The sequence below is a fragment of the Triturus cristatus genome, chromosome 8, assembly GCF_964204655.1.
Source record: "Triturus cristatus chromosome 8, aTriCri1.1, whole genome shotgun sequence".
Classification (NCBI taxonomy): domain Eukaryota; kingdom Metazoa; phylum Chordata; class Amphibia; order Caudata; family Salamandridae; genus Triturus; species Triturus cristatus.
The window spans coordinates 599,982,559-600,002,365 of record NC_140591.1 but is presented as its reverse complement, the minus strand read 5'-3'; the positions used below and the strand labels follow the sequence as shown (position 1 = coordinate 600,002,365).

General features: G+C 44.5%; 1 protein-coding gene across 1 annotated transcript; it reads left to right on the top strand.

Annotated features, from left to right (window-relative positions):
• The first annotated feature begins 2,336 nt into the window (after window positions 1–2,336).
• LOC146802464 (glutamine amidotransferase-like class 1 domain-containing protein 3, mitochondrial) lies at window positions 2,337–12,630 on the top strand. Its single transcript, XM_085620436.1, has 4 exons — window positions 2,337–2,470; window positions 8,932–9,103; window positions 10,193–10,397; window positions 12,397–12,630. Exons 1-4 carry the CDS (start codon window positions 2,357–2,359, stop codon window positions 12,587–12,589), a joined length of 684 nt encoding a protein of 227 aa, XP_085476562.1. The 5' UTR covers window positions 2,337–2,356; the 3' UTR covers window positions 12,590–12,630.
• Window positions 12,631–19,807: the final 7,177 nt, after the last annotated feature.

Genomic DNA, 19,807 nt, shown 5'->3' with positions numbered 1-19,807 from the left:
AGTTATAATCACCTCCAAAGTATTGGGGACAAGACACAGAAGACGAGAATGGAAGAAGCTTGGGAACAGGATTTTGCTACGTGTTGGCCACTATCAATGTGGAATGGTGTATGGACCAAATTACGTAAAGCCTCTAGAGCAGCGAATATTACCCAAACATTATTCTTTGTCTATTATAGATTGTTACTTACAGCAGCTACTCTATCTAAACGCTTTTCATCAATTCCAGACACATGTTGGTCATGTTCCTCCCCCAATGCTGACCTCTTTCACATGTTATTCAATTGTTCCCAGGTACACCGCTTTTGGAAACAAGTATGGTTCAAATTAACTTAATTTACGACACTAAGTTTCCTTTCTCTTTCTCTCACATCTTCTTGGGAAGTATTTCGCCCATCTGGGATGATACCCTTCTTAATGTCAGGATTATAGACTTATTGCTGGCGGTTGCCTTTCAACAAATTACTGTCAATTGGAAAGACTCGGCGAAGAATTCTCATAGGGCTTGGTGGTACACTGTTTGCCATAATCACAGGTTAGATACTGCTTTTGTATACCCACCTTCCTTGGCAGCCAAACGTGCTGATTTATGGTCACCTGTTACACTCTTTATTGATAACAGTGCTAAAAAGTGTTCATTACCACAACCCTCTCAAGAGGAGGTTCTTAAACCACCCTAGTCCCCCTAATAGTTCCATAAGTTTCTACTATGTACCTAGTGACATATGTATTTCATCTAATTTGCATTTTTCTGTTTCCTTCTCTCACTATTGGTCTGATTCTTTTGTTCGGTATGCGATGAGCTTGGAATGTTAAGATGTACAATTTTTTTATTGCATACTGTGTTTGGTCACTTCAAATTCTTTTCAATAAAATTAATTGAACTGAAAAAGCACTGAAAGGAGTGATATTTTCGGAGAGAAAAAAAGGGGGCATATTATCAAGCCAGGCGATAAAATTATCGCCGCTTTAGCGGCAGAAAACTGCCGCTAAAACGGCGATAATGGGCTTGATAATATGCTCTATGGAATTCCAATTGAAGCCCATGTTAGATGTCCTTCACATCTAACATGGGCTTCAATTGGAATTCCATAAGGCATATTATCAAGCCCATTATCGCCGGTTTAGCGGCAGTTTTCTGCCGTTAAAGCGGCGATAATTTTATCGCCTGGCTTGATAATATGCCCCAAAGTGAATTAAATGCACGACACAGGGTAGAGAACAAATGAAGGCTCCTAGGGGCATATTATCAAGCCAGGCGATAAAATTATCGCTGCTTTGGCGGCAGAAAACTGCCGCTAAAACAGCGATAATTGGTTTGATAATCTGCTCTATGGAATTCCAATTGAAGCCCATGTTAGATGTCCTTCACATCTAACATGGGCTTCAATTGGAATTCCATAGAGCATATTATCAAGCCCATTATCGCCGTTTTAGCGGCAGATTTCGGCCGCTAAAGCGGCGATAATTTTATCGCCTGGCTTGATAATATGCCCCCTAATACGCAACTCTTTGGGAAAAAACTAAGGGGCATATCAACAAGGGCTTTATCTCTGCTTTTTTGGCTTTAAAAGCCAAAAAAGCAGAGATAAAACTAGCGCCCTATCAACAACAGGGTGCTAACACGCAAATTTGCATGTTAGCACCCTTTTACTCTACGCTTCCCCTTGCATCTCTAATGAGATGCAAAGGGGGCGTTCCAGAGTAAAATAATAGGAGAAATGTCGCTAAGCGACATTTCTCCTATTATCAATAATGTTGCTAACCCTGTTAGAGACAAAAAAAGCAGCGCTAACCGCGGTTAACGCTGCTTTTTTACGTCTGCTAATTTTCAGACTTAGCCATGATATCCTATGGAAGGAGGATATCATGGCTAAGTTTGCCTGTCCCTATCAACAAGGTAACGTGTGATTATCGCTGGGTTTCCAGCGATAATCTCACGTTAGCCTGTTAGCGTGTAGATTTTTATCGCTATTGAGATAAGCGTTGCTAATAGCACGCTATCTCAGCGATAAAAATTCACGCTAGCCGGCGATAATTATCCTCACGCTAAGAGCGCTGAGCGATAATTATCGCCGGTTGTTGTTGATATGCCCCTATTGTGCATATTTTACGCGGCAAAATTTTTGCGCGCTGTGAGATGTAAAATCAGACAAGGCTGCAAGTCAGCGGTAACCTAATCCCAAATTCCATGCAGGTGTCTCATTCTCAAATCAATGGTGCTCGTGGCGAGTTTCACGATAAAGTGGTGGTGGCGATATAGTATGTCTTCTAGCTCTACATACAATCTTGCATTTAAGCACGCCCTGCGCTTCCGTTCTCTTATTTAGTTTTATTTTCTCGTGCAGGCAGTAATATGGCAGCGAAGAAGCGCGTGGCTGTGGTGCTGGCCGGCTGCGGCGTGTTCGATGGCAGCGAAATACATGAGACGTCGGCCGTGCTCGTGCACCTCAGCCGCAGGGAGGCTGAGGTAAGTACACCCCAATGACCTTTTCCGCGGAAGGCTACTTTGCTTACGCCCCATTCGGTCAATCTGAGGGTGCACTTGTTTACACCGCTGATTGACATGTGTGGTTGAGGGCACCGGTTGTATGTAGCCAGTGCACCAGACTTAATTATTTCTAGGAGTCCAATATGTTCGCTCCGGAAACCTTCGGTGTTACTCGCCGCTACTTTGTAATGTTTCCTTCCACATAGTGTGTGTTTGTCACTTTTTTCCCGCTATTAGTGATACAGACCGTCACTGGGGGTATATAGTTTCACATCGCTGTGAACAGAAAAGGGAGGGGTGCACCGAACTGCGGAGACTTGCTATTCAAGTAGTTGGCTGTGTGTTGTGGTATTGGGGCGTTAAATAGGATTCTACTTTTTTATTTTTTTTGTTACCCAAACGGAGGGTACGCGCCCTTCTGAGCAGGGATGTATATATTTATTGGTAAAGTAGCAAACGAACATTTTACTATAGTGAGTACTTGGGCCTCTTATTTTCAAGCTGTGCGCGCAGCGCGGTCTCTTACCTTCTGCGAGGGCGCGGTGTAATCATGGGGGGTGATTAGCCAAAGGATTACTTCATTGGGGGAAACAGATTTAAGTGCAGTTGGTCACCAAGCGTGTTTTCATCTTGTGCTGCTTAGTAATGACCTGCTTAAAGAAACGAATGCCTTCCAGTGGTCATAGAGAGTAATTGGGCCTATCTTTCAACGTTGTCTGAAGTAACTTGTACCAAACCGCACAGGGGTATGGCTTCTTTCTCTCTGAGGGCGGGTTACTTTGACTTGAAGTAGTTCCGAATTGCGTTCGACGAGTCACGCTCTTTGGCAATTTCTGCATAAAGCACAGTGAAATGTCCCTATGCCGCACCAACATGCAGGGCTTTAAGTGGATGAAAAAACTGGGGGGGGGGGGAGGGGCTCAAAGGGGTTTGGCCGGTATAATTAAGGGCGTGGTTTAAACCACCCAAGTGAAACATCTGTGCTTAGCATAGTGTCGCCCGACATTTATTTAGCTGTTTCTTCCATTACATCTGGCTATATGATACAACAAGTAATACTACACTTTCTACAAGCCAGGTCTATTGGCTTTCCCAATGGTTGTTAGTTGTATAAGAGAAGTTAGCAACAACTATGGCTTCGTTGTTTGTAGTATTGAAAATGCTCCCGTTCTGAAATGAGACTATGAAAGAACTATAAGGAGTATCTTTGAAGTTACATCAAAGGCGGTGAAGGATGGCACTGCTGCAAAGCTAAGATTATGTTTACCCTGAGGGTGAGAAGGGATGGACAGCCCGATAGGGACCAGTCTCGGCTCCTGCTTTTTAGAACTGCTGGTGCTGAGCACTGACCGGACCCGGCCCATTTAAATCAATCCCTGAGTGCATACACCTTTGTTAAGTAAGTCTTTCACTGGACACAATCTAAAAAAAAAAATACCAGGGGAATTAAATGACCTAAACAGAGTGCTATGACCTCAAAGGAAGGGTTCTTATCCTACCACATGATGTCGGGTGCTTTCAGGGTGGAATGGCCCTGTGCGTACTCATCCTACCAGATCCTTTTAAATACTATGTTTTTGCACTGGATGCATACGATGAATTATATCATCACAAGTAGTATGAAAGGAGGGCGCTCAGAGTTCCCCAGTTAAATAGGGGGAGATGTCTTGCAATCTGGTAGACCCATAGTCGGGCCCACTGGCATTGTGTGGCAGGGAAGACCAAATTACTTGGCAGGCTCAAGTAAACTATGAAGCAAGAAAGGGCAAAATATTCAGCACATTTTATGATGGTGATGCTGCATTATTTTGTCAATTTTTCACTTGTTGACACTGGGCCTTGTTTGCACCTCATTAGTGCTAGTTTTAACACACACATATATGGCGATAAGCAACGGAAAGGTGACCATTCAAGCTTGGAAAGATCCTTCACCTCCTACACGTTGCTGTGTTTTCAGTAACATTTAAACTCTTTGAGCTAGAACCACTTCATATTTTATTTTTGCAAATGATGCAACACCTCTAGTATGCGAAAAATACAGCAGCTGCACAATCTCACCTCATCACTAGGGGCATGGCCAATGGAATTGAGGGCTGTGAACATACTGCAACCAAAGTAACCAGGAAGAACTGTGCATGCAGTTTTCAAGTAAACATTTCAATCAACATGAAGTGATCGGCTGGCAGCTTAAAGCCATTCTGAATTGAGAATTTCTCTCAAATAAGATTACTCAGCATGGTTGGATGATTTAATAGAAGATTTCAGGGGTTGGACGTGATCTTTTTCTTTTTTTGGGGGGGGGGGGAATGAATGGGCAGAAACAGGTCGACCTGTTTTTTTTTTTTTTTTTTTTTTTTTTTTTTTTTGTTGTTGTTGAAGGTCTCACTCCCCTGAGTTTTAATCCATCGCTTGGGGGCTGCTTATAAAGTTATTGGTCCACCATAAGGCAGTTTAACTTAGTTTTTCACAGCCACTTTGCACCCCACCTGCACCTAGCTCTCAAAGGGACACAATTTGACTATATATAAAATGCCTCAAGGAGCTCCTTCAGTTGCTGCCTTTAGGATTGAGCGGGAAGTTGTACCTCACACCAATTGTATTAAAGTTCAATGGTGGATGAGGTCTTTAGTACTAAATAGATCATTTCCTTGAGTTTACAGGGTTTTTGCTTGAGTTGTAGCATTTTGATCTCCAGCTTCATATGACAGACTTGATCTTTGTGTGGTGTATTTAGTAGCTTTGGGGAACGGATGCATGTCTAGGTCCTATAATTTCCCCTGACCCTCTTGTGTTTGGTAAATAAAAGTTCGATCTTCTGATAAATTCATTTTAGAATCGCTCAGATTAATCTTGTCATTTATTTATAAGAGGCCAATAATAAGGGCTCTTCTAGTTTGTGTTGAACTATCGAATTTTGCTTATGGAAAAATCCCTTGTGGGCACCATTACCTTGTACTAGTTCCGATGCTTATGGAAAAATCCCTTGTGGGCACCATTACCTTATACTAGTTCCGATGCCCCAGGGGTTTATTGGGTTACCCGTTTTTTTTTTCTTTTCTAATGGTACATTTAGAAAGTTGGCATTTTCCTGTTCTTGCCCCTTTTGTGCTTGTAGCCCTACTTGGGTCACATGACTGGGCGTAGCTGACAGTCTTCATCAATTCCTCAAACAGTTGCACAATATAGGATTAGGTATCTCTAAGTCCCCCACCTGCTGGTAGGATAGGGGGCAGAGGTGAGTAAAGGCCCACTTACACCTGAATAGCCTGTGCTCTGCCTCCACACAAAGGGCCTAACCACCCTGCATTGTCACTTCAGTCAGCTTGGAGCCAAGACAGGGGAGGCAGTAAACTCCATGCACTTGAAAGCCACGGTCTAGAAGCTTCTCGCATCTTTTCAGTACCAGGGTATGAAAAGTATTTTGGGCACCAACTTTTCAGTACAATTCTAGACCTGTGGATACTCTGCCAGGAATTACAGCCATGTTGCTACACGGACTGCCGCTTTGCTGCCCTCTTGCCTTGGTTAAGAACTGGACAGCCAACTTCATCTTGAGCCCAGGACCCCAGAGTGACTCCAAGGGCTAGTCTGCTGGCCTCCTGATCTGAGACTCTGGGGACATAAGAGCAAGTTCATGACCACCTCCCCGCCGCCCCCCCCCCTCGACTGCCCAAGTGGTGCCTCTCAGGTCCTGGGCCCATGGTGTGGCTCTTAAATTAAGCTTTTGGTCTCTTGCGACTACAAAGGGCCCATTTGCACGGAGACTGCGCTGCTCGCACTGAAATGCAGCACAACTGCCTCTGGGGACTGCCAATGTGAGGCTCCAGCCTGTCCATGGTACCTGGCCTATTATTCACACCATGCTGACAATCTCCCCCAATGCTCTTTCTTCCCGTGACCCTCTCCAAACTGAGCTAGACTCTTGGAACAAACTTGAAGGAAAAACTTCAGCCAGACTAATCTAGGACTGTATCTCTAACTCCGCGCTCCATCGTGGTTGTACCCCTACAGTGTCCATGTCAATTCTTAGACATTGCAAGTGTAGTAAAGCCGTAATGAGTGTATGGTGTGGGAGCTGGGTCATTACGAACTCCGCAGCTCCATAATAGCTTTACTGAAACCTGGGAAGTTTGGTAGCAAACTGCTCAGTACATTAAACCTACACTGATGTTGGTGTGGGATTTAATGTAAAATGCATGCAGAAGGCATCTTGGAGATGCCCCCTGAAACTACCAACCCTGATATGGTTCCTGAATGGCTGCCTGTCACTTGGCACCACCAGACAGATTTCTGGACTCCTTGGTAGTGGGCCTCTGCTCTCTGGGTCCAGAAACAAAGCCCATCCTGGACAGGTGTTATGCCTTCTCCCCCAGGATGGTCTGGATCCACAAAGGGGAAGCTTCAAAGTCCTGCCTTTTGCTGCCCCAACAACTGACTCGCATCGGTTCTGGCCCCCGCTTTGGGTGGGAGAATCAGCAGGAAAACCAAGCTAGGAGAGGTGTGCCCACCTTTGCTAACCTCACCCCTCAAGTGGGGGAGGCAAGGTGAAGCGCACATCTGTCCCCTCTATCTTGAAGAGGAGGGGGCCCAGCCAACTAGGAAGAGGCTTGTTCCCCTTCCCACTGGAGGGTGGCATAATAGTGGGTGTACTCACCCCAAGGAAGGTACCCATTGGTCCTGACTTGCACACCTCTTTAACAGCCCTATATTTAGTATTGAGGGGTGACCCTGAACCTTGATGCCTCAGATTCGAGGAAGAAAGGACCAAATAGCTGTGCTGACCCACAAAGCAGGACAACTGATTTGGCCCCCAGCCCTACTGGCCTGTCCCGACTCAGACCTGCCTACAGCAGAAACTCTGGTGTGTCCAGCAGCTCCCCCATAGCCTAGAGGACCTGCCCTGCGTTAGTCACAGATGTCTCCTGTGAGCACCGGATATGCTCAACAAAGACTTCAAGCACAGAACTTGGATCCAGGCAGCTTTGCACCACACTGCACCCACAGCCTGAGTTTGTGTCCCAATATCAGGAGGTCTCCCCAGTGATCCTGACCTGGGATCCTTGAATGCTTCAAGCAGCTTCAACCTGAAGAGGTCCACCCCCCCCCCCCCCCGACCATGTCCGGAGCTGGTAAGATTAAACACCAAAAATCACCCCTGCACCCAACACCCTTCGGCCTTGGGTGGCTCACCAATGGTGTGCAAACATACCCCAAGAACCCAACTTGCCTCTCCTGCAGGTAGTTTCCTTCAGGAAACCTCCTTGATCGAACCTCCAGCATCTTTTCCAAACCAGAGATCTCCATTGCAAGACATGGGGCTCCCGGCGTCTTCTAGGCACTCTGTATCCAGCTGCCTCCATGCTGCTTGTGGTGCAGCTCATGTGCTGATCATTGGGCCCTGCAGGGCTGATCTTAATCCCAGGAGCCTTGCTCCTACACACAAGTGGCTGGCTTGTAAGCATCCCCTGACCAACGGCCCCCATTGGCTAACATTAGTCCCCTGCACCCAGCTGCCCCAGTTCCACTAGTGATGCAATTTGAGTGCCGAACTGAACCTTGGGGGAACCTTGGTTCTAACCCCCCAAAATGTTCTTGCAGGTAGTTTACTTACCTGCAAACCAATAACCCTCTTTTCCCCATAGGAACCAATGTTATGAGTTTTTCCCCTAAAAATGTCTGCACTGTTTTTGTATGAAAGAAAAGTAACTGCTTTAACCTCTTCCGTGCGTCGAACAGCCTCCGGCTGTTTGACTTCACGGTGGGCATGTGCGTTGGACGGCTGGGGGCTGTACGATTTGCACATGCGTATAATTTGCCTGCACAGTGGGGAAATGTGCACTGCATCAACGCGGCTAAACCGAAGTGTTGCATTCCTTTGTATTGTAGGATCTACAGTATATCTAGGCATATCACTTTGAGTAGTTATGTCATTCAAGTGATTTCTATGCATGCTAAACTGTTTTAAAAGCAAATACAAACCTGCAACAATTGCAAATTCATTCTCAACTATATTTCCTTGCAAAGTTTTGTATTTGAAAACACATTTCACTTACCTGTGCCAGGTCTTGCTTGGTTCTAGAAATAAAGTATAAATATACCTTTGTTATACTTAACTAATTGTTCTGGATTCTGTCAGTGTGTGCTGTCAGTCTTGATTGAGTGAATATTTAACACAACCTCTTGATAAGCCTAACTGCTTTACCACTACCACAAAGAGCTGTTAGTGATTATCTATTTTAGCCTCTGCTATACCTCTGACGATCCACTGTACTCTGTGCACACTATACCTTATTTTGGTATAGTATATACAGAGCCAGCTTCCTACACCTAATCTGAGATTGAAACAGCCTGCTTCGGACATTTTTTTAGTAAATTGGAGAGATGTTTGTGTTAAAGCTAAAAAGCCTCTATGGCTTAAATGGTTTAATTTTTTTTTTTAGGTAAAAATATTTGCCCCAAACATTGTCCAGATGCATGTAGTCGATCATTTGAAAGGAAGTCCTACAGAAGAGAAAAGAAACGTCCTTGTTGAAAGTGCCAGACTAGCACGTGGTGATATTAAAGATTTAGCAGACATTAAAATTGATGACTTTGATGCTGTCGTTTTCCCTGGTAAGTCTGTGCACTGCCAACATTAACTTTGTACTTTTCTGAACCCAATTAGCTATTGTATCTTGGCTTTATGAAATTATCTGTATTACGTGCACCGTTGTTGGATAATGCTTGGGTTTAATCTTTTACCATTTATGGAAAATGCAGGTATGCTTTGCTTTCTACCCCTTTTAAAGGTAGACTAGCTAGGATTTTTAATTTCCTAGTTGAGAACACTAATGTTGAAGGTTGTGCTTTGGGGAAGAATGTTTCAACTAGTTAGCTTATTTGCACTAACTTCCCATTGATATTCACACCAGTATTGTACTTTTTTATTTTAACATTGAAAGGTCTGCATAGCTGTATGTAGTAAAACCTATTGGTCCAAATGAATTTCCCTTTCTGCTTTAACTGTTTAGTTCCTACCAATCCATAGGATCTGCGCATTGTTTAGACAACAAACTAAGGGCTTGGTGTCAAGACTGATTCCAGACAGCCCCACAGGATATGTTGGCCTATAGACCAGCCAGCTCCCAGTGCCACCATAAGTACCCCTAACCTACTAGGGAGCAAATAGTTTCTGGCAGCCACTAAACATGACAACCCAGACCCCTTGGGTTGTGGAAGCAGTACATAACCTTTTGCTCAGTCACTCATGCTTACTTATTCTCAACCATACAGAGAATGCACAGTGGGACCTTTTCAATAATATTTATTGAACCAATGTAACTTCATAAAATACGTGTGCTTAAACGATCAAAAATGAACTGAAAGCGACTTTCTATCCTGGGGAATGCAATTGATTTGCTTTGAAACTAGTGTCCGCTGGTCTTCTAACATGTTTTGCTTGGGGTGCAAAATGCAATAAAACTACTGCTTGAGACCTTTATGGAAAGAATGGCTGGCTTGAGGGGATACTCGTGGTTTGTATGTAGCAGCAGTTATAATGAAGGTGTGATGTGTACTGGGCTATCTAATTCTAAATGCAGGTACAGGAAAACTACATTGGGTGCCTCTTGCATAAAGTTGTCTTACAACTGTAGTGTTGCACGCCTTACTCTGATCTTTGTAACCATGTTTTAAGATTGGCTTCACCCCTTTAAATTTCAGGTGGCTTCGGTGTGGCAAAGAACCTGTCGTCCTGGGCAGTGGAGGGCAATGCATGCACAGTAAATGACGAAGTGAAGTCAACACTTGAAGATTTCCACAAAGCGAAGAAGCCCATTGGACTGTGCTGCATTTCTCCAGTATTGGCAGCGAAGATCTTCCCAGGCTGCGAAGTGACGATTGGCAAGAATGAGAATATTGATGGACGGTAAGATCCTCTTGTAAAAAAAGTACTTTGTACTGAAAGTAAATTCTAATATTAAAGTAGCTTGTGTAGGAAAGCAGGGTTGGAACTACATGTTCAAGAACTTATGATCTACAAAGTAGGGTCTTTTTTCATTCCTAGCTTCATTGTTTAATGCCGTTTTCACTTGTGCATTTAAAAATTGGGTATTTTGCACAAATTAGCTACTTAACCGTGTGCTATTCAGATGGTTCATGTAGCATTTGTTTCTATTTTTGTTTTTCCTGTTGCAACAGAGTGTTGGTTTAATTCGTTTTGCATATGCTAGGCATGCAGCAAGGCCTCTCAAATTGGACTGATTGCTTTATTCTGTCTGTATAAAATAGATTTTTGATTTTGCACCTTAACTTGTGCAACTCTCTTGCTGCTGTGCATCTCTTCTGCTTTCACCTCTAGTAGTATTGGCAAGTAAGATGACCAATTCCAGAACTCGGTGCTGCACGAGAATGTGCAAGTATTTGGATGGAGTAATTTGTGTTCCTGGCTACTTTGACAATCTGCTCTCCATTTTGAGTATCAAACTTTCTAGTTGAGAAATGTTCATTCCAATACGAGAATGCATGCACTAGTCCCAACCCATCGGAGTACAAGCAGTCAATGTTTCGCAGAATGAGTCAGTTGTCTTATCTCTACACCAACACCCTGGAGTTGGTAGAGCCTTGCAATAAATTGTCACCTTGCAGCATATCTTCTACTATGATTTGTTTCTCTTGTACGTATTGGCGAAGGCAAGTTATTGTGGTTTTTAGTTATTTGTATCCCCACTTAGCAATTGGTTTTTAGCCTTCTTTTCAAAGATTTCTTGTGGTTTTTACACCAAGTTGCCTACTACCATGCCCAACCGCCCCCCCAGTTTATAACCTTTAGAAATCTCTTGCATGTTGAATGATTTTGATGCTAATTAACAGCCTTTTTTTTTTTTTTTTCTTTTCTAGAATGTTTTAATAGATTTAGGTTCTTGGATGTTACTTTGTGGTGTCCTATGTTGTGGTCACTTGACTGACTTTTGCTACAACTGGTTGTGGGCTAAAATATGAAGCCAGTTTGAGTTTTGGGAACATCGAACATTTTGGGCTTCCTTGACAATTTATTTTGGTATGTTCTGTAGCACACCTTCTCACGAGTGGCTTGAAAACCCTTCTTGGCTCTCCCTGACCTGGTGACATTTAGCTCTGGAGAAAAGGAAATCTCCGATAACCCCTTCCCTAAACTGGGATTGGGGAACATCAATCCTAAGGGGCACCACCTTAAGCCCCCAATTGGTACACACATTTGCTAGTATTTTATTGTTTGTGCCATTTTAATACAAAAGAATTGTCTTCACAATGGACGAAACAGCCGGTCTAGAGTTCTGTTTACTTTTCAATTGGGCTGCTTGTAGCAGTGTTTATAGGGCTTCTGCTTACCTACTTCAGACTGATGGTTTAAAGGTAAATATTTTGACAGACCATATGCATGTCCTCCAGCTTATGGTTTCTCTCTACCACTCCATCATATGGGGGTTTTCATACCCTTGCCCCCATAGCAGTAATCTGTTTGAGTAAAAGTGCCAGGGCACACTTCGGACCACTGCAGCTTGCACCACCCATTGCCTCTGCCAGTGTTGCCAATTGTTTCCTTCTAAAGCGATGAGATGCATTTAATTTTTTTGTTCTATAAACCTCCTTCCACCCACCTATCCAATGTTGCCAATCTGGTGGCTCAACAGTGCACATGAGCATCCCTGTTTCGTACCCCAGGACAATTTGGATGTTGCATACATCGAAGCAATTGACCTTATGAGCTCGAAATAGATTATTTCCACATCTGCCCACAATCCTGAACTCGTCTAATCTTTTTAAATGCTGCTTCCCCATCTGCCTGATAAAATGAATATTTGAACTGAAAATGGCTTCCTTTAGAAAGCTTTTTACCTTCTTTACAATTGCAAGGAAGTGCAATTACTGTTAATTTTGTTTTTCAGGTTTCCTGATGCTGCGACTGCTTTAGCAATCGAAGAAATTGGAGCCAAACACATTAGTAAAGATGTTCATGAATGCCATGTGGATGAAGCAAACAGAATAGTTACTACATGTGCCTTTATGTGCAAGGCCCCTCTGCATGAGATTTTCGATGGTATTGGCACACTAGTGGATGAACTCTTGAAGATTGCCTAAACTGGGTTTGTGTAAAAGGCAAATAAAATACTTTCAAAATGCCTGTTTTTGTGAGCTTATGTAGGATGGGGTTAGAGTTGGAAGAACTGGGTAACTATATAGTTTCAGTTAAATGTAAACTTGGTCTGAGTACTTGAGTGAAACAATCTGCAATAGTTATGTATGTTATTTCCATTCATGCAGTCACATGGTTCTTATGTTGGAGTAGGGCAGATGAATAGCTGTGCGTAAGCAGTTGACCAAATACATACATCAGTCAGTTTTCAGTCCAACAAATTGGATTAGCTAGCTATTGTGGGGGGGGGGGGGGGGGGGGGTGGAGACAGCCACTAAACTTCAAGTCTTGTGGAATTGAAGTCTTCATTCCATGATGGTTAGGATGTGTGGGGCTCTGCCACCACTAAAGGGGTACTGTAAAGTACGATGTCTAATACAGTTGGTCCCTACCCACAGCCCCTGGTGAATCGGCCCATTGTGCCTTCTTTTAGGCTAAGGAGGCCCAGTATGAGGTTTGGTCCATATGAGGGGCATAAACGCAGGTAAGGACAATGGGGGGGGGGACCATCTAAGTGCCCATGTAAAAGAATGTCTACCGCTTTATCAATGCTTCAAGCCAGGAATGGGGTACCTGCTCTGATCCTCATTAATACTCACCTGGCTAAGTAGGCCAAGGGCCCCCCCCCCCCCCCATTTGGAGCTAAATGGCCTCCTGGGCAGTAGTGTGTCTTGCAGCAGGGCGTTCAGTATTTCTTTCCTTTACATAAGCGAACAGTAATGCTTGCGTGCTGTGTAAAAGCGACTTACCTCAATGTTATAGTCTGTAATGGACTCGTGGTCACCATAAGCTATGATATGGTAGCAGGAGTGACAGCGGTGCAGGTGCTTGAAGTAACAGCTGTTTCACCAATATCCAGCAATTTTTTTTTTTTCCCTACTCGGGATGTGAAGGTGTGAGCGGCTGCCCCTCCCTAGTGAAAAAGAAATCTAAAACTGTGCAGGGCACAGAGCAACCAACTCCGTCCAGAACCAGGTAATAGATTTGGGGTGTAAGTAAAGTTTAGTATCATCATGGGTAAAGACAGTGAGGGCTGCACCACGTGCTGTTTTTTACACCCAGATATACAGAAAAGGGGGGTGTGAACCAGATCTCTAGCAGCATCAGATTGGAAAGCGAATTTGGTTTGTTTGACTGGGATATAAACCCTGGTCAAGCAGCAACCACAATCCTTGCCTGGTTAAGGCACAAGCAAACTCCAAATTAACCTGTGCCCACCCCCATGGTAGCTTGGCACTGAGCAGGCTGGCCTAACCTTGAGATCATGTTTTCTTGAGCTTCAGGTAGCTCAATTGAAGGCATTAAGGGCTCACTTAGCAAATTCACTGATTAGTTAGGACTTTGAAGGAGACCGACATGAGCAGGTAGGAAAAGCATGGGGCTAGGTGCTCTTTCACAAGGATATAGTGTAGGTATAAGGCAGATAGTCAAGGTAATAGAGATACACATGCCTCCACCCCCAACAGTGCTGTTCTCTTCCCCCCCCATACTAATTTAGTCCCTCGCTCACTCAACTGAGCAGATGACTCCAAACCTTATAGAAAGCAGCATCCAGACCCCCTCCCACCACAAACTCACCCTGCACCTCAAATAGCCTTTCAAAGCCTTACAAATCGCTGGCTCAGCATACTTCAAAACTGCCTTGGATTTTAGAAATCTTCTGAATACCTCTGCCCAGCCTGGATCCTACTTTGATGCATTACATGCATACACAACAACCAGAATAGGAAGTAGTGACTTCTCCTACCTGCTCCAACACATTTTCCCCATTTCTGAAAGTGTTATTCCACACTAAGCTGAAGACTTGACTCTTCCTAGGTAAGGCCATGGATGAGGGCTGGCTGCTCCTGTGTTGGTGGCGGGATACCCTCTTGGGTGATGGTGAGCTTTACGAATACACATGACGGAACTCTGCACCCAATGTTTTACATAAGGGTCATATTTGTGTTCTCGTCATGTTTGTCCTCCATCAGAATATAGTAGGTGTTCAGTGCTGTATGACTGCTCCTGCGTCTGTGGCAGGATAACATCCTGGGTGATGGTGCGCTTTACAAATGCACATTGAATCACGAAGTACTGTGCATCCAAAGTTACATGTAGGAGTGTTAATTGTGTGCAGCTTGCTATGTTCCTCCATCAGAACATATCAGATGTTTAATTTGCTATATAACAAGTGCATTAGTCACAGCACATGACTGTGGAAAAGACATATGCCAAATTCTTTATGCCTACGGGACCTATGCGAAATTCTTAGTGACTACCTTGTTTGCCAAACAAACGTCTTTCTTAGTTTAGGATATGCTCCTTGGAGATCTTAGGACGGTCTTCCCCAGCATGTTTACCTTGGTTTCAAAGGTAAATATGCTCACTTAGTTTGAGGAATCTAGTCACGGATGTATCCTCGGGCACCCCAACTCACATCCACAAATAGGAAGGAGTTGGTTTAAGCACTAAAAGTACATGAAGGCAATATCTTCTGAACCTCCTGTGGCTTTCGTGGGAGCCATTAGTAAAGCTTCATTAAACACGCTTTTGGTAATGCTCATGAAAATATACTTTAAAAAAAAAAAAAAATGTTTATTTGTGATGGTGGTTGAGGCTCCAATCATCAATGGATCTGGGCATGTGTATCTAAAGAAGTTTGCTTGTGGTGTTTGTATGCAAGTGGGTTGACTGGGTGAGAGGTGGTTTTGATTGGGGATTCTGTTCTGTGGCGTATGAATGTAATGGGCCCTTGAATAGCAGTGATGTTGATGTGGTGCACTGATGTGTTTGACTGGCCAGTGACTGGTGATATGGAAGTCTTGGTGCATGAATGTTGGTGTCAATATCCAGGTACATTGATTATTTGTTTGAAGGTTACATTTCTGGAGGTGTCAAAAGCAACCAGTGTAAGTGATGGAATAAATTCTAAAACTTAGGGTCAGATTTATTTCTGTGGTTGTAAGGATACTCCTCGCCTAGGAGTACCCTTACTCCAAAGTTAATGGTCCACCAGCCTATCTTGTATGTGGGTGGACCATTGGTGGAACCATGACGGAGACTACTCCATCTTTGGCATGGTTACACCCCTTTGACTCGACGGAGAAGAAGGCCATCAGAAGCTCTCCACGGTTTACTCACCTAATTTAGATGGATGGACATACAGGTCCATTTTCACTAGCTGTCCCTGTGGGGGGGGGGGGGTGGAGGGGAGAGAAACCCTGGGTGAAGGGGGCAGTAAAAACCATGTAATGCTCCCTCTCGCCATGGGAAATGGCTCCCAGGGCGGGCCTTTTTTTTTTTTTTTCTCTTTCAGAAAAAATCCTGCTGGGGAATAAGGCTTTTGAAAATAGTTTGGCAGATGGTGGTCATGTTGTCAGGCCCCACTTCACCCCCACCATAAGCATCATTCAGAGGGGGTGCCTTTGGACGCAAGCATTGAGGGTAAGGAGTAAGACGTAAACATCTGCACCCACACTACTGACACCTCACATGCTTGGGGGGGGGGGGGGGGGGGCTGTCTTACAACTGCCTCATGCTAGCGAAAGACACATGTTGGTTGATTGGCTGGCTCAACTTCTGAACTCACCTGACTGGCTCCCTGAGGTCACATGAGAGTTTGAAGTCTCAGCAGCCATGTTGGGGGGCCTGCACTGTGAATGGGCACACCCGGTGCCATGTCCTTGCTTGGCTGTCTGGCTTGCATGAGACCAGTTGTCATACTTACCTGAAATTGTCTCTGGTTTCCAGATCTGACATTTTCCAGGACTGTTACTGCACTACCAGCAGTTCCCAGACCTCCAGTATTGCCCAGTCTTCTACAACCTGTGAATATCAAATGGAAAGAAACCAACTGAAGTACACTTCACTAAGTAGAGTGTTTAGGCTTGCACTCATGCAATTTAGATGGACAATAAAGTAAGGTTACCAACACACTAACTAATCCAGTGTCAGTTGATAGTGACTGAAGATTTGCTTGATATCACAACACTAGTGGGAGATAGTTTCCATTCAACACAAGGTGTGTTGGAGTGCCTCTTGGCTCGGTGCCCTTTGGGAGAGAGTGGACTTAACAAACCCGCATCTAAGCCACACAATATTGGGCCAGAATTAGCCAGCCTACAGAGTGGCTGAGTTTGTTGTTTACATACCCATAGTGTGAGAAAGTGATCATGTGCAAGAGTAGTAAACCAAATTAGTTGCATTGCATTTCCAGCCACATATCTCTGGGCTTGAGTTTACAGCGTTTCTTGTTTCCCTGAATCTACCAAGGGCCACGAAAGAAGTTCAGTTTTAAGTTTAAGCTCCGAATCCCAATCTAAGGCACAAGAAATCACAAACCAGATATCTAGTCTCTACATAACACCACGCCCAATCAACATTGGCATAATCTACATACAGATTGTAATGGGATTAATGTTCCCTAGGATTGCAGCAGCATGCCGCACATCCAGGGTTTCAGGTATGGGGCACAGAATGGACCATCTGAGCAGATTTTTCCCCCCCTTCATTTTTTTCTTTCTCCTCTGTGCTTCCTACTGGTGAGCTCTTGGAATGCTTGCCAGGGTCAGTGCAGTTGAGCATTGGTGGCTGTACTCAGCCGGAACACTGCTCCTTGTGGGTATGACCTATTAAGGTTAGTGGAAAAACATTAATAGATTAGAATTGAGTATGTAGACTTGAGAGATTGCCACGCCCACATTGTTCTACCAGCCTGATGGATATTGGTAAGGTCTTTGGAACTGTTTTGGATGCTATCTCAGTTGGGGGGGTGGGGGTCAAGCATCTAGGTTGGAGAGCCAAGAGTTACAAAAAGACCTGGGACTCACTTCAGAAGTTGCAATTTTCTCCTATAAGGAGAAAAGAGATAGGAAAAGCTGCCCTTCTGTTGTGGACATGGACTCTACCACCAGGTCTGGCAGCTCCACTAATCTACTGATATGTATCATGTTGGGCCCCAAACAACTGGATATCAGAGGGTGTCACAGCCTGCAACATCCACCCAATTTGTGCACCGCAGAAATTGTGGATTGGTTATTTTGCTTTTTGTCATGTGGTTTGTTGGGTGGGACTTGGGAGGGTACTATTTTGACTATGCTCTATTTGGGAGGGCAAGGCGTGGGAAGGACTAGTGTGGAAAGTATACATTTACAAACGTTAGCCTAAAGAGGGGATCGTTTGCTTAGTTGTGCGTGGATCTGAATTGCTACACTGTATGGGTGACTAGCTGCAATCTGAAGAGGACCCTAGAGTTGGTAGATCGCTGAGGTTTAGTACGTAGAATGTGCGAGGCTTAAATGATCACAAACGTACGTGAGGTTGTAGCATTCCTTAATAGGCAGAAGATAATTTTGCAATAATACAAGACACATTTACCACCTACAAGCAATAAACCGACACTAAAAGCGTTACAAGGACAGTGTTATGTAGTGGGCTTCACCACACATGTATGTTGGGTATTCACTTGGGTTAACCCTAAATCTGGTATCCCACTACAGGGGATGGATAAGAATGGTGGATATGTGATTACTAGATGCCAAAACTAGAGACTGGAGGTTCTACTGATCAATGTCTTTGGCCCTAATCATGATGATCCACAATTCTACACTCGGATGGGTGACTGCCTATATCAACATGGGGACTTGTCACAAATTTGGGGAGCGGACTTTAATTGTGTCCTGAATCCAGAGCTTGACCGCTCAAAAGGCGCTACATGCTGCCCCTCCACAGCAGCAAGAAAAATTATTAAAATGGATCAGTTAAATCTCCTTGACGTCTGGAGACATCACCACCCTGGCCTTTCGGGCTTCATGCACTATTCTGCTGCTCACGCTATCCACACCTGAATAGACTATTGGCTAATATCCACAAACTTAGCACCAGCGGTATTGGGTTGTGACCCACTACCTAGGGCATATTCAGATCACTCCCAATTCTTTTCGAAATGGAATTACTCTACCGAAAACACCCGCCACTTCTATGGAGGTGCCCCCCACCCCCCCACCCCCACTCGCTCTTGGACCTAGTCTTTAAGGCTGGATTGGCAATGGCTATAGAATTTTTTTTGGTCATGGTGATAGGGAAGTAAAGCACCTTGGCAAGTATCCCATTGCCAGAGCATATGGGGAGGGGGATTGCCAAGGAGCAACTTTAGCTTAGCTACTCCGGCCTAGAAGGGACTCCGGAATTATAGTACAGATCCAGGATAAAAATGGGATCGCAACTATATAAATCAAGAGTTCCCGGACGAGGAACCTATCGGAATATCTAGAACACAGCAAAATGATATTGCTCACTAATGAGTACAGAGAGCATCTGATGGCACCTTTGGAACCCAGGGAGATGATTGCAGCCCTCAAGACCATGAATGGGGAGTGTTCCGGGTCTGGATGGGCTCATGATTGCCTTCTACAAGGCGTATCCAGAGTTATTGGTACCCCATCTGACTACTCTATTTGAAAAAATGGCGGAGGCAGATGAAATGCCCCCCATAATGAGAGGTGCTGATTGCTGCCGTCTTGAAGCCCGGAAAACCATCTGACTGCTGTGCCTCCTATAGGCCACTGTCCCTGTTAGATGTGGACCCTAACATTTTTTCTAAGGTGTTGGCTAATCAACTTTCTCCCTTGATACCTTTGTTGGTCTGCCTTGATCAGGCATGATTCGTTCTGGGTTGCAATATATCCTAAAACCTGAGGACTGGTTTCGGGGTCCTGCACAGGATAGACCCAGAAGTCAGGGCAGCTGCCGTTTTCCTGGTTGCCGAAAAGGCTTTCAACTTAGTGGGTATTCATGAGGGCAGTTCTCAGACAGGTGGGAGCTGGTGAGATCTTCATTCTCTTGGTATTGTATAATACCCCCACAGCCAGGTTTAGAATTGGTGATAATCACCTCCCCCCATTAGGGTTTCCAGAGGGACCAGACAGGGTTGTCTACTTTCCCCACTTCTTTACGCCTTAGGGGTGGAACCTCTGGCATGCACCCTAAGGGAATACCAAGGGCACAGGGGAATAGCTTCCCAGATACTGCCTCATTTTGGCAAAGTATGCTGAGGATACATTGCTTTATATCTGTAACCTGAATCTATCTCCAGTAGTGAAAGAGGCCATTAATTATGGTGAACTCTCTAGACTAAGAATAAACTGAGAGAAATCCATCATATCCCCCCCCCCCCCCCTTAC